We start from the raw sequence: 14,511 nt of genomic DNA on the forward strand, positions 1-14,511 counted from the left end.
GTCCATTAGGACAGCTCTCCGCGTGTCTCCAGGGGTTTCTGGGCTCTCTTTTCACGGTGGGAAGTAGCACACAGCCCTTTAAGGAGGAGTCGTGGGCTCACCCGCAATACCTTGTGGCTCACCGCTCTCAATTTCAGGGAAAGGGGGTGGAAATAGCGTCTGTGACCCAGTCAGTGAGTGCTGCACACTGGGCTGGTTCACACTCATAGATGGTACTCAGTCTCACGACAGCCCCACAGGACGGGTCATCTGGGCCCCCAGCCCCCTCAGCAGGGGGGGCCTCAGGTGCAGAGGTTGACTCGGCGGAGGTTGCACGGTTCCTGCCAAAGACGTCACTCAGGGCTGTTAAAGTGGGGCGTTTACGCCCTGCCACGGCATGTGTCCCGCTTGGCCACTGCCTTACGGGACCCGGCAGGGCTCTGTCACCCCCATTTTACAGGGGAACTTACTGAGACAGATTGTCATGCGGCCAAGGCCACCCAGTGAGGATGGCGATGGGCCCGGGTCTGACTCCCCATCCAGAGTCCCCTCCACCAGGCCGCCGCTTACCAAGGCGTGTGCGTGTGATGTGGGTGGTCAGCACTCACCCAGGTCTTCGTGATTGCCCTCTTAGTCTTGCCGATGGACACGAAGGTTTCAGAGCAGTGTGGCCACCTGCCCTGGGTCACACAGCTGATAAAGCAGCGGCAGGGCTGTTTGCACCCAGGTCTTCTCAGCCTACCTGCCCAGTGTGCCCGCCCCTGCCCTGCGTAGCCTGTGCCCACGGACGCTCTGTGGGCTTGCCTCTCCCTCTGTGTGCTGGAGAATGTGGGTGCGTCACTATCTGCTAAACTAGCTAAGGAAGTTTAACAGGGAACAAAACAAAGTCCCTGCCCTCGTGGGGCCTGTATTCTAGCAGGGAGGACAGCGGACAGTTAGATGCGTGGCTACACACAGGGCTGGAGGGTATGAAGGTTCGCTGAGGAATATGAGGGTTAATTATGTCCAGGGGCTTGAGGTGACAGGGGCGGGAAAGGGGCATGTGGGCAGTTTCATGTCATGTAGACAAGGGAAGCGACTCTGAGCCGGTGACGCCGAGTGCAGAGCTGAAGGCGGTGAGAGAGAAGCCGGGCAGAGAACCGGCGTGCAAAGGCCCTGAGGCGGGTCGGTGCAGTGGGTGCTGCGCTGACGGGGTGGAGGTGTGCCGGCCCCACCATCCTAACTTTGGGGCTCAGGGAGACGGGCTCTGTGTGTTCTTCCCTCAGCATAAGAAGCTGGGCCCCCGCGGTGACGTGGATGTCAACATGGAGGACAAGAAGGACGAGCACAAGCAGCAGGGCGAACTGCACATGTGGGACCCCATCGACCAGGTGCGGCCTCTCGCGACCCCGCTCAGGGCCTCGAGCGCAGCGCCCGCCGCCAGCCGCGCGAGGCCAGTCCTGTCTCACTCTCAGCTCGCTCTACGTGAACTGGCCAGTTTTAGGAAACAGTGTTTTCTTTGGCCTTATGAATGTTTTATTTTGAAATAATTTTATATTCAGTGTAACATACTGTAGATTCTCAGGCAGAAATGTAGACACACACAGACACATACTGACACCCCTTTCCCCCAACACACACACACACACACACACACACACACACACACACACCTCATACCTCCTTCACCCAGTACACACACACACACACACACACACACTCCTCATACATCCTTCACCCAGTACACACACACACACACACACAGACACACACACACACACACACACACCTCATACCTCCTTCACCCAGTACACACACACACACACACACACACACACACACACACACTCCTCATACATCCTTCACCCAGTTTCCCCAAATAACAACATCCTGTCTAACCAGAGCGTAATTGTCATAACCAGGAAGTGGGACGCTAGCTACATTACTACGGACTGACTTGCGGGCCTTATTCCAGTCTGTCCACTGATGTCCTTTTTCTGGTCCAAGGGATGCACTACTGCAGTTAGTTGTCCTGACTCCTTAGTATCCTCCAACCTGAGACAGTTCCACTGGGAACATTATTATTATTATTACTGGCTGTGCCACACGGCTTGCAGAATCTCAGTTCCCCCACCAGGGGTTGAACCCAGGTCCCCTGCGTGGAAGCACAGAGTTCTAACCACTGGACTGCCTGGGAATTCCCAAAGTAACATTGTTTTTTGATAAAAATGAGGCGTTTTGAATGCTAATGCCACTTCTCGTATCCCTTAACCTAACACGGCCGTCCATTTGAGTAGGTATTGATCAAATGGTTGATTGAAGTATGTAATCGATATTCAGTGTTGTATTAGGTTCAGGTGTGTAGCAAAGTGATTATTATAGATTTCATATATATATGTAGTATTTGTTTTTCTGCAAATATTTGAGTATTTTTTACATATCTGTTCTTATAGCCTAGAAATAAACCTTAAAAATGGTTAAATGAAGAATTAAGTCATATTTAAATGTTGAAGAAAGGGTCTCTAGACAGACTGGCTGAGAAATCATGAAAATTTTAAAAGGTAGATGAGATAGAAAAAGACAGTCATGAAGACATGCACAGAGAAAACAATCCCATCATTTATAAAAGGCTTCAAATTAAGTGACTGTGATATTGCGTTGTCTACTTGTAGACATACTGAATAAAGAAGTCCTCAAAATGCTAAAAGAACCCCAGTATAATAGGTGTTTTAAAGGAAACATCTCACAGGGGCTCTAGTTCAGTGAAACCACCATAAATGGCTACAAAAGTGGGAAAGACAAGTCCCCGGGGTGACGCCAGGCAGGAGTCTTGGGCCTCAGAGTTGATGGAGCAGAGATTTTGAGGGGAGACCTAATGCTGATCTTACTTTGTAGAAATGGACTCGGCACTACTGTGCCGTTGCTGATGCCAAGCTGTCCTTCAGCGATGACATTGAACAGACTGTGGAAGAGGAGCTGCCCCTGGTAGGTAGAGACCTCCTATACTGCTCCTCTCATCCGGTTCAGGCCTGGACATGCTCAGCCCATCCATGGAGCTGCCTCTTTGGGTACCAAGGCTTGCCTGGCTCTTCTCTGATTGGTTGGCTGGCCCGTGTGCTTAGCCAATGAGGCGTAAGAGTCTTTCCTGCTCTCTGAAAGGCTTGATTGGCCTGTGCTACCTGGGGAGGATGAGAACATTTGATGCTCTGTTCAGCCCCACTTACTGACTTAGTTCCTGGCTTTCCTGCCCTCTGTCCCTGGGCTGCTGACCGTACTTGGTGCTGTTCCTTGAGTGCAGCCCCCAGGGTATTGTAGCTTTCAGACTTCCTGTACGATAGAGTTGAGGCTGTACTGGGCCGTGACTCAGGAGGCCACCACAAATGGGGCTGTCAGGAGTAGGTGGCTGGCGGGGGCAGGGCAGTAGAGGCTGGCTTCCCAGACCTCTTGGGGTGAAGGCAAGCTGAGGCCATCCTTGGCGTGTTACCCAGTCCCCTGAAGCAGCGTGCACAGATGGACCAGTCTGGTGATGCTGGTCCTGGTTTTCAGAAGCCTCTCCTCTCTTTGTGGCCCAGGATATACCCCCAACAGAGCTGCATTTTGGGGAGAAGTGGTTCCACAAGAAGGTGGAGAAGAGGACAAGTGCCGAGAAGCTGCTGCAGGAATACTGTGCCGAGACAGGGGGCAAGGATGGGACCTTCTTGGTGCGGGAGAGTGAGACCTTCCCCAACGACTACACCTTGTCCTTCTGGTAATGCCTCTGGCTGGGCCATGCCCACCTTCTCCCCACAGCTGGTGGGATCGAGGGGCCATGTGGCAAGTGGTACCAGCTTAGGCTGGATTTGGGTGGAGCTGAGCTAGAAACTGAGGCTTCCCTGGTGACTCAATGGTAAAGAATCCGCCTGCAGTGCAGGAACCACAGAAGACACGGGTTTGATCCCTGGGTCAGGAAGATCCCCTGGAGAGAAGGGAATGGCTACCCACTCCAGTACTCTTGCCTGGGAAATTCCATGGACAGAGGAGCCTGGCGGGCTGCATAGGGTCACAAAGAGTCGGACACGACTGAAGTGGCTTAGCAAGCACGCGTGGGCTAGACACCCAGACTTCATTTAGTGAGTTTTGGGGGGCAAGACTTGGGTTGAGTGAGGCCCCTGAAACGTAGTCATCAACATCAGTGCAATATCAAATATTGTAAAGTAACCTTACAGAACTGTGGTGAGGCTGTAGTGAGCTCATCTACATTAATTCATTAAAAGATACTTATTTTGGGGGTACTTGTTCAGTGCTAGGCACAGTGACTTAGCAGTGACCAGCCAGACACGGTCCCTGTCCTCTTGGAAATTAGGGTCTGAGAATGGAGATGGACAGTGAAAAAGGAATCACGCAAATAATACATAATTCTAGTTGTGACAAGTGCAATGAAAAAAATGCAGGACGTTATGAACTTCAGTGAGAGCGGGATCTGGTGTGATGTTGGGAGGAATCAGGGAAGACTTCCTGGTTTTCAGAAGCCTCTCCTCTCTTTGTGGCCCAGGATATACCCCCCACAGAGCTGCATTTTGGGATTTATTCAGTGGATTTTAAATACCACTGAAAGAAGTGGTATTTAAATTGAGACCCGAAGGATAAAAGTTCTAATATTAACAGCATACAAATAATAGTGAGAGCTAACACCGGCAAGATGCTTACCATGTATCGGGAGCACTCCAGGCACGTTCTCTGTGTGTGTGAGGTCTTGTTTCATCCTCAGGACGTCTCTGTGAGGCAGATACTGCCATCTCTGTGTGCGTGAGGTCTTGTTTCATCCTCAGGACGTCTCTGTGAGGCAGATACTGCCATCTCTGTGTGCGTGAGGTCTTGTTTCATCCTCAGGACGTCTCTGTGAGGCAGATACTGCCATCTCTGTGTGCGTGAGGTCTTGTTTCATCCTCAGGACGTCTCTGTGAGGCAGATACTGCCATCTCTGTGTGCGTGAGGTCTTTTTTCATCCTCAGGACGTCTCTGTGAGGCAGATACTGCCATTATGCTTGTTGGACCACTAGGGAGGCTCAGAGGGGACAAGTCACTTGTTCAGGGTTGCTTAGCTCATCAGTGGCAGAGTCAGGATGGGAACCCGGGCTGTCTGGCTCCAGAGGAGCAGTGATGCAGGTGAAGGGGACAGCAGGCAGAGGAAGTAGGTGGAATGTTCTGGAATCCAGGCTCAAGGAGTAGCTTGTGTGGAAGCCCCGGTGGGTTCAAAGAGCAGAGGGAGGCCTGTGCGGCCACACAGGGCGTCCACCCTGGGGGCCGCGGCGGCAGCTCTGGCCCCTGCGTCCTCTGCTGCCCCGGGCGCAGGAGGAGCCCGCTGGGCTGGCTTTGACGGGGTCCCTCTCCCCACAGGCGGTCGGGCCGCGTGCAGCACTGCCGGATCCGCTCCACCATGGAGGGCGGGACCATGAAGTACTACCTGACCGACAACCTCATGTTCACCAGCATCTACGCTCTCATCCAGCACTACCGCGAGACACACCTGCGCTGCGCCGAGTTCGAGCTCCGGCTGACCGACCCCGTGCCCAACCCCAACCCGCACGAGTCCAAGCCGTACGTGTGCCCGTGCTCTGGGGGCGCGAGTCGGAAATGCCAGCCTTGAGGGTGGGCTGGGCCCTGCGTTCGCACGAGGCTCCTCACCTGGGCCCACCAGGGTCTCTCTGAGTTCCCCAGGACGGCCGCTGTCCAGAAACCTGCTGCCCATTCCTCCCGCCTCTCCCTCCGCCCCTCCCATCCTTTCTTCTGCTTTGTCTTCAGAGTCCCGAGGTCTTGGGCTTTGATTTTTCAGAGACTAATTCTGACCTGGTGTTACCGTTCTACTCGTCAGAGCTCATTCCTGTTAGTCTGAAAGCAAAAAAAAAAATTGTAAAGAGAATATCGGTTAGGCCTTGCAAAGGGTTAACTAGTTCTGAAAAGAAAAGAGTAATTTTTAAGTAGAAGCCTGCTCAAGTGCACTTTTCTGAGGAAGCCATATAGCTGTGACAACTTGGGGATTTTTACTTTTCTTGTCTATATTCAAGTGGATGGCCTTAAAATGTGCTGTTTTGCATTTTTAAAATTAACTCCCAGCCCCTCTAAAACCCCGCTCTGTGTGTTTTCTGCCTCTGATTTTCTGAGGCACTGCAGTGGCTGTGTCATGCTCTGATGCTTGGGTCAGTGGTCTGGGAGGGGGTAAAAGATTTAAGTTGATTTATTCTCTTGTGCTCCAAGCAGACTCCCTACACAAATGCTTCACCCAAGCTGTGTCTGGGTGATTGTTTTCAAAGTCACCATCACTAGAGGGGATTTCGGGTAGGGAGGCCTGCTGTGTAATTTCCGTGGTGGGCTCCAGGGTCGTATTTCAGGCCTCCTGGGGACCCACCATGTCCTCCTCCACTGCTGGTCTTAGCAGCCTCTCCCCTGGCCATTTCCCCCGGCCTGTGCTGCAGGTGGTACTACGATGGGCTGAGCCGTGGAGAAGCGGAGGACATGCTGATGCGGATCCCCCGGGATGGGGCCTTCCTGATCCGGAAGCGGGAAGGTACCGACTCCTATGCCATCACCTTCAGGTAAGTATCTGGGCTGCAGCCACTTCTCACTCTGCAGGGGCACCTGGGCAGGGCATGTGGGAGGAGAAAGTGGGAACTGCAGGTGGGCGCTGAGCCTGGTGTCCTCTGTCCAGAGTGTTAGCTGTGATGGGGACGGTAATAGTAACAATGAGAGCAAGAGCAGATGCTGACGTGTGCTTTCAGCATGCCGGGCACTGCTCTGCATTCCCGAGAGTAATGTGCTTTACATGAGTTCATTTAATCTTCCCAAAACTCTATGGGGTGAGCGTGACCCATACCCCTACTTTCTGGAGGAGGAAACTGAGGCACAGGGCGATGGAACAACCTGCTGAAAACATGCAGCCTGTTAGCGGTGGAGCTGGAGTTTGCACCCCAGCAGCGCTGGCAACCCAGATGGGTGGTGATGCAGCTCCGGTCTCCTCCCATCCGCCGTTGCCACTGACTGTCAGTGGGCAGGCCGTGTGGACCAGCCGTCTCAGGGCCGTGGTTCTCTGTGTTAAGTCTACCCCAAGACACCTGAGTCCTCCAGTTTCCACCGAAAGCAGTATGAGGGAGGGTCAGACCCCATTCATCAAACTGCCCCTCCATCTCCCCATCTGCAGGCTCCCCTGCCTGTTCTTGGTGATGGTAGTGGAGTCCTGGGTGCCAAAGACTGAGTCCCCAGGTGATGTTCCGGACACTGGGCTGCCTTCAGGGCCTTACCTATTTATTTTTATTTATTTATTTTTTAATTAATTTTTTTTCAAATACTTTAAAAAGTATTTATTCATTTATTTAGCTTTGCCAAGTCTTAGTTGCAGTATGTGGGATCTAGTTCCCTGACCAGGGATTGAACTCAGGGTATCTGCATTGGGAGTGCAGAGTCTTAGCCGCTGAAGTCCAGGGAAGTCCCTTCAAATACTCTTTTGACCTCACTGCATGGCATGTGGGATCTTGGTTGCCTGACCAGGGATCAAACCTGTGTCCCTTGCGTTGGAAGTGTGGAGCCTGTCCACTGGGGCACCGGGGAAGTCCCAGCACGTCTGTCTGTCTGGTGCCCTGGGATGCGTGACTGGCTGTTTGTGGGCTTGTGTGGCTGTCACCCGGCTGCGGGATGTCAGCCCCGCGTGCTCTCCCCCCAGGGCCAGGGGCAAGGTGAAGCACTGTCGCATCAACCGAGACGGCCGGCACTTCGTGCTGGGCACCTCCGCCTACTTCGAGAGCCTTGTGGAGCTGGTCAGCTACTACGAGAAGCACGCACTCTACCGGAAGATGAAACTGCGCTACCCCGTGACCCCCGAGCTCCTGGAGCGCTACAACACGGTGGGTGGCGGGCCCGCCCGGGGCGCGGCGGGATAGCCCGTCGGAGGTTACCATTCACTCGTTGGTTCATGGAGCAGACCTTTATGGAGCACGTACGTGCGTCCCACACGCTCTGGGTCCAAAACTGCAGAGAGGACACAGACTCTGCCCCGGTGCTCTTACAGCCAGTGTGGGTGAGACAGACGACTCAGGAAGTGAAGAACCATCGGAGCGTGTGCCAGCCGATAGGAGGATAGGTGCTACAGAGGACAGCACGCTGAGCCGGCTGGATAAGTGGGTAGACGATGGGGAAGGGGCTGCAGTTCTCAGGGGTGCTCGGCAGGGGCTTGCTGACTAGGAGACATGGGCAGACACTACGGGAAGTGGAGGAGACAGCCTGCAGCTGTGAGGAGGAAGGAAGAGCAGTCAGTGCAAAGATCCTGAGGTGAGAGCGTGCATGGAGGCAAAGAGGAGACGCTGGTATGGCTGGACCTGAGTGCTCCAGGGTTGGGGCAGAACTAAATAAGGATGGAACTGCATGGCGTGGGGCCACACACAGCGGCTTTTATTCGGAGCCATTGGAGGGTTCTTCTATTTTGGGGGGGGGCATGCCATGCAGCACGCAGGATCTTAGTTCCCTGACCAGGGATCAGACCTGCAGCCCCTGGGGTGGAAGTGGTATCTGGACCACCAGGGAAGTCCCCGCTGTGGGGTTCTGAGCGGTGAAGGGAGCCGATCTGATTACCATGTCCCAGTTCCTATCAGGTAGATTCAGTACGTTATTGAAAGGAGATCACGCACTGTCAGGAACCGCGTGTGGGAGAGCACGGTGGAGCGCCGTCAGCCCTCGGCACATTCAGGTTCTAGAAGGGGGAGTGGGTGACACATAGCCACGTAAATACGATGCCCCCGGGCAGGCTAGAACAGGATGGGGCGCTGTGGGGTGGGCACTGCATTAGATGGGGGCCAGAGAGCTGGGAGCGGGCCTCCTGCAGAGTGTGGGAAGGCAGCCGGGGGGCAGTGGGGGCAGGTGGGTGCAGGACTGCACTGTGGGCTGGGGCTGCAGCCCAGTGGGGGCCTGGGAAGGGCAGGAGGGGTCTCCAGTGTGCGCTGGTGAAGCTCTACCGCCCTGCTTTGTGGCATTTGCCACTCTCTGTGCTCTGAGTACTCCCGAGGTGGCCAGTTTCAAGCTGCCGGCATTGAACGTGGGTCAGGAAGGGTGGTGAGCTTGCTCCAGGACACCCGTGCCTCTCAGGGCTTGTGTTTTGACAAAGGAGGATGGCGCCTGGCATGGGGTAGGCCCGCGCTGGGGCCTCTCTGATCCTGGGGTAAGATTTCCAAGTTTTGGGGAACTTCTTAATAGCTTCTTACTGGCTCGACCTATAAGGTGAGTAAACTGAGGCTTCAGCTCTTCTGCTAGAGGGCAGGAAACCATGAGGATGCCTAGAATCCTCATTCTAAGTGAGGGCTGTCCCGGGAGCTCGAATGACTCCATTTATTTTTCTCTCTTCTTTTACAGGAAAGAGATATAAACTCCCTCTACGATGTCAGCAGGATGTATGTGGATCCCAGTGAAATCAATCCTTCAATGGTACAGCACACACTTCCGATTCACACTGTTACTTAGTCACTAGACTGACATGGGTCTTGCCGGTAGTTCAGTGGTAAAGAAACTGGCTGCCAATGCAGGAGATGCGGGTTCAATCCGTGGGTCAGGAAGATCCCCTGGAGAAGGAAATGGCAACCCACTCCAGTATTCTTGCCTGGACAATACCATAGACAGAGGAACCGGTTGGGCTACAGTCCATGGGGTCGCAGAAGAGCTGGACACGACTTAGCAATTAAACAAAAACAAACAGATCGACATAGGGTCTACCCCCAGTTAAAAGAGGGCAAGGGAATGTTTTGGAAACTCGGCCAAAGAATTCTTGGAGGGGAGAAGAAATGATTGACAATGTGACATCTAGTTTCAGGGAAGAGGTTAATAGAATTCCATCCAGATGTGACTGAGCCTTGCTAAAATTCTGAAGTTTGATGAACCACCTTTGGGTCCAACAGCTTCTAATTAAAAGTCTTTCACATGTTCCTTGCTCACTGACTGAGCCTGTGGTGTTTATAAATTCCATTTGGTTCAGCGACCCCTCTGCCGTGCGCACGCTATCTCGTATTCCCACCCTGGCTGCTGAGTCATTTCATGCAGGTAGGGCTGGATTTGACTGTGAGCCTGAAGCTCCCGGTTTCATCTTAAATTTAGCTGGAGCCTGCAGAGGAGCAGTGCTGGCGAGTTTTCCATTTGGCTGGGCCATCTCGTCTGGGATTAGTGTACAGTTCTCACTTTGGAAGGGACACCCTGCTGGTGTGCTCTGTAAAAATCCAGAGATTTTCTTTTAAACTTATAATCCTTGGCCAGTGCAAATCCCTTTCAGCAAGCACTGAAGTCTTGAAAAATTGTGGGTGCATGGAACTGGGTGTGAAGTGCATTAGGGGACTTAGCCAAATAGGGGGAAAAAAAACATTTATTAGAACTGACAGATGCTTTGGTTATGAGAGTGACACGGCCTCACGTCAGGCAGATGTCCAGGGATGGTGGAGATCATGGTAAACTGAGGACACGCCTCATCTCGAGAGTGGCCACCCCTGTCAGCAGCTGCCATTTCAGAGCCCAGGCGGGGTCTTCTCATTTCTCAAGACAAGCCAGTAATCTGGATGTTTGATGTGAAATCTCCCCATTGTTAAACCCTGGTCACTATGCCAAGGTATCTGGAGGAAGTCTCCCTATAGTCAGTGAGCCAAGTAAAACACGATCGTATGAGGAGTTTGAGTGCAAGCTGCCAGACCATGGCGAGTACCTCAAAATACAATTATTATTCTTGTGATTGAAAAATGATGTAACACTGAAAAGGGAAACACATTAAAAGCAGGGAAAACAATCTGCCCTGGGCTCAGCATCCTGACGCAGTAGCCATCTCCACCTGTGGCGTTCCATCCCCTCTGGCCCTTGTCCGCGGGGAGATGTGTTTTACGGTCCCCACCCCAGCACCTGCCATTTCTAGTTTTTGTTCACCTGCCACTCAGCCATGAGTGAGTTTCTTCACTGCTGATCTACTTCATGACCATTTTTTGTTGAACCTGGTAGGCCATGCAGTTTCGATGCAGTACCTGGACTGGGTACCTGGACAGGGAAGCCTAGCGTGTTGCAGTCCATGGGGTTGCAGAGTCTGACATGACTGAGCAACTGAACTGAACCTGGACTGGAATTGTAACTTAGAGAATATTTTTTATGCTGTAGAATATTCTAGGTGACTGGGCCCTTTAGCTGTGTCTCCATCAATGGCCATTTGGGTTTTCTTTAGGTGGTGCTCTTCTCGTTAACGCTAAAATGAATTTCTTCACCTGTGAGGTTTTGTATCTTTCACTTTATGTCCTTTGGGTGAGTGCTTAGGACTGGAGTGATGAGGTCAGTAATAACAGGTAACACATATTGATGACCGCATAGCGAGCATTGAGCTAAGTGCCTGACGGCTCATGAGTCCTCTAACAGCCCCAGGCATTAAGCACCATTTTTGTGCCCATTGTACAGATGAGACAACTGTGCATAGTAGTTTAATGATGATGTAAGTGTGGAGCGAGGATTTGGCTGCTCCCAGACACACACTTGTGGCCACTCTGCGGTGCCACACGCCTGTGTGCTCATGCGATGGGTGGCTCATTTCTCTAGTCCATGAGGGGCGTGGCATGAGGACCTCTGCTGCCATCCGTCAGGCTGGAGACTTCCTCTTCATAGATGGCACTATGTGCCACCCTCTCTGCCACTGGCTGTACCTTCCTCATGGCCTTGGAGTCTGGCAGTGACCTGCAGAGTTTCATGGGGAAGGAGACAACTCTGGTCTCTGTGTCCGGTCTGCCCTTGAAGCAGGATGCGCAGAAGAGCTGGCTGTGTTTGCAGGTTGCGGAGTCCAGGTCAAAAGCTCCGGTTGGAGTTCCCATGGCAAAGCTCACAGAACCCACACTGGAAGCATCACAGACTATGGTGGTAACTCATATTAATGGAGTCTTCCTCTGCTCAGCCACTTGCCAGCTGGTTGACTTTGGCCAAGGATGCTTCATCTCTCTGTACCTCTATTTCCTCATCTGTAAAATGGGGTACCATCGCTACTCCCTGCCTGTTAGGATTATGAGGATTAGAGGAGATACTGTAGGTAAAAGGCCTAAAACAGGGCTCTGACTGTAGGAAGAACTTAAGAAATGCTCGCTGTCGTCGTTTTTATCCTTGCGTGTGTTATCTCACTCAATAGTCTCAATGAGCCTGTGAAGTATGTGGTGTTTTAATTCCTGTTTCACAGATGGGGAAACAGGCTGAGAGAGCCTCAAGATTATATAGCTCTTGTACAGAAGGGGCAGACTGAGGACTTGAGCCACGTGTCTGACTCCAGAGCCCCGTGCTCCTGAGGAGCAGTTTTATGGATTCCTTGTGAAAAGCCCCGTTCCCATTTCCTTGTGTCGGAGGAGGGGGAGCTGCTGATCTAAGCAGGCTGGCAGTCTCGGAGGTTTTCCTGTTCAGCGTTTGCTTGCTGTGTGGGTGTTCATCTTGCCGTGGACTTGTGCTCGCCCAGCAGCAAATCACGGAGGAGGAGTTCCGCCCTCAGTTCTGTCTTGTTTCTGCCCGTGCAGAGGCCGCACTTAATGATTTCATGGAAGAGCACCTCGGGCACTTGCAGAATGCCAGCATCCCAGGGCGTGTCAGGGCATCACCAGTGAAAATGCTGGTGAGGCTCGGGGGCCGCCAGAAACGGTGTTGAGCTTGAACTGCTGAGCGAGTTGTGAGGACTTCGGAGATGGTGGGCGTGGTTTCGCTGAAAGGCGTGTCCTTCCTGTGGAAATACCGACTCACTCTGAGGCGCCCTTCGTTGTTCAGTCGCTCAGTCGTGTCCGACTCTTTGCGACCCGATGGACTGCAGCACCCCAGGCTTCCCTGTCCTCACCATTTCCCGGAGTTTGCTCAAACTCATGTCCATCGAGTCGGTGATGCCATCCAACCATCTCATCCTGTCATCCCCTTCTCCTCCCGCCTTCAGTCTTTCCCAGCATCAGGGTCTTTTCCAATAGAGTCTGCTCTTTGCATCAGGTGGCCAACGTATTGGAGCTTCAGCTTCAGCATCAGTCCTTCCAGTGAATATTCAGGGTTGATTTCCTTTAGGATGGACTGATTTGATGTCCTTGCTGTCTAAGGGACTCTCAAGAGTCTTCAGCACCACAGTTTGAAAGCATCAGTTCTTCAGTGCTCAGCCTTCTCTGTGGTCCAGCTCTGATATCTGTACATGACTACTGGAAAAACCTAGGCTCTGATTTAGGCCAGTTCCCCTTGTGGCTCCCTGGCAATGCAAGCCCTTCGCCACCAGATGGCGCCATAACCCTGGACAAAAGCCGCCCTCTCTTTTGAGACGAACCAAATGTGCCAGAAAGTGCAGCCACCTCCCTCTTCTTTTGCCTGGCCTGACCCTTTACCTTCTTGTTTTCCCTGAAAGCCTCAGAGAACCGTGAAAGCTCTGTATGACTACAGGGCCAAGCAGAGTGACGAGCTGAGCTTTTGCCGCGGTGCCCTCATCCACAACGTCTCCAAGGAGCCTGGGGGCTGGTAAGGCTAAGGGGAGCTTGGCCCTTCGACCTGTCCCTTTCTAGTGGTGAGGCTCAAGCGCTGGCTGAACCCTGACCCCTTTATCTCCTGTTCTGGCCTGGCTTTGACCTGTCATGCTTTCTCTGGGAAGGTGACCGATACATGCTCTCCTTGCAAAAGTGGGTAAAGAGCAATAGCAATTATGATAATGTCATTTATTAATATATATTATATTAAATATTATTTTAATTGTAATAGCAGCTGCTATTTATTGAGGTCTTACTGTGTGGCAAGCACTATGCTAATTGCTTTCATACATTATCTAAGCAAATTCTTGTCCCAGCCCTGCAGGGTTTTGACTGCGATTATCTCTGCTTTATGTGGGCTTCCCAGGTGGTGCTAGTGGTAAAGAACCCGCCTCCAACACAGGAGTCATGAGATGTGGTGGGTCCGATCCCTGGATCGGGAAGGTACCGTGGAGGAGGGCATGGCAACCCACTCGAGTATTCATGCCTGGAGAATCCCGTGGGCAACAGATGCAGTGAATGAGGCTTTCCAAAGTTCAGCAACTGAACACCACAGGCTCTTCCCATTATGCAAGCCTGTGCATTTTAAATTCAAATTCTTGTGCTATTGCGTAGCCCCATGCCCTGTGCAGTGGCCCCGACGTGGATTAAAGAGGTGCATTTAATTAAAGAGGTGCACCCAGGCCAAAGGCACCTGGATGTGTGACAGTTGAGTTATCTCTTCCCCTTTTTTTTCACCCAGGGAGAAGAATTCTCTGCCCACCCATAGGTTCCCTCAGCAGGTGGTTTCATGGGATGGTTCCTATCTTAGAGCAGTAAGGATTGTTAGTAAGGATTGATGACCACGAGCCCTTGCAGACTCAGGCACCTCACAAAACTGGTGCTTCTTCCTCTTGGAAGATAGCTGGACCTGACTTAGAGATCTGAATAGTGACTCACAGGGAGCAGTGCCGAGCTCCGTCTTAAGGACTTCATTTGAAAGCATTCGTGTGATCCACACAGTGACCCTGGAAGGTTGCTTCTTTTCTCCCCTGCACTTCACAGGTGAGGACAGTGAGGC

At 52.4% G+C, this 14,511-nt stretch overlaps 1 protein-coding gene across 1 annotated transcript in view; it reads left to right on the plus strand.

The window, feature by feature from the left end:
- Nucleotides 1-14,511, plus strand: part of PLCG2 (phospholipase C gamma 2) — a 159,388-nt gene that overhangs the window by 106,165 nt on the left and 38,712 nt on the right. Inside the window, exons 15-22 of the mRNA XM_086350050.1 lie at nt 1,245-1,349; nt 2,854-2,943; nt 3,531-3,706; nt 5,335-5,535; nt 6,411-6,530; nt 7,652-7,832; nt 9,331-9,402; nt 13,337-13,446. Coding sequence (XP_086206176.1) covers nt 1,245-1,349; nt 2,854-2,943; nt 3,531-3,706; nt 5,335-5,535; nt 6,411-6,530; nt 7,652-7,832; nt 9,331-9,402; nt 13,337-13,446 — 1,055 coding nt within the window. The remainder of the gene's footprint in view (nt 1-1,244; nt 1,350-2,853; nt 2,944-3,530; nt 3,707-5,334; nt 5,536-6,410; nt 6,531-7,651; nt 7,833-9,330; nt 9,403-13,336; nt 13,447-14,511) is intronic.

This window comes from Bos grunniens, chromosome 18 (assembly GCF_055505025.1).
Source record: "Bos grunniens cultivar Pamir isolate PY7600 chromosome 18, Bosgru_T2T1.0, whole genome shotgun sequence".
Taxonomy (NCBI): Eukaryota; Metazoa; Chordata; class Mammalia; order Artiodactyla; family Bovidae; genus Bos; species Bos grunniens.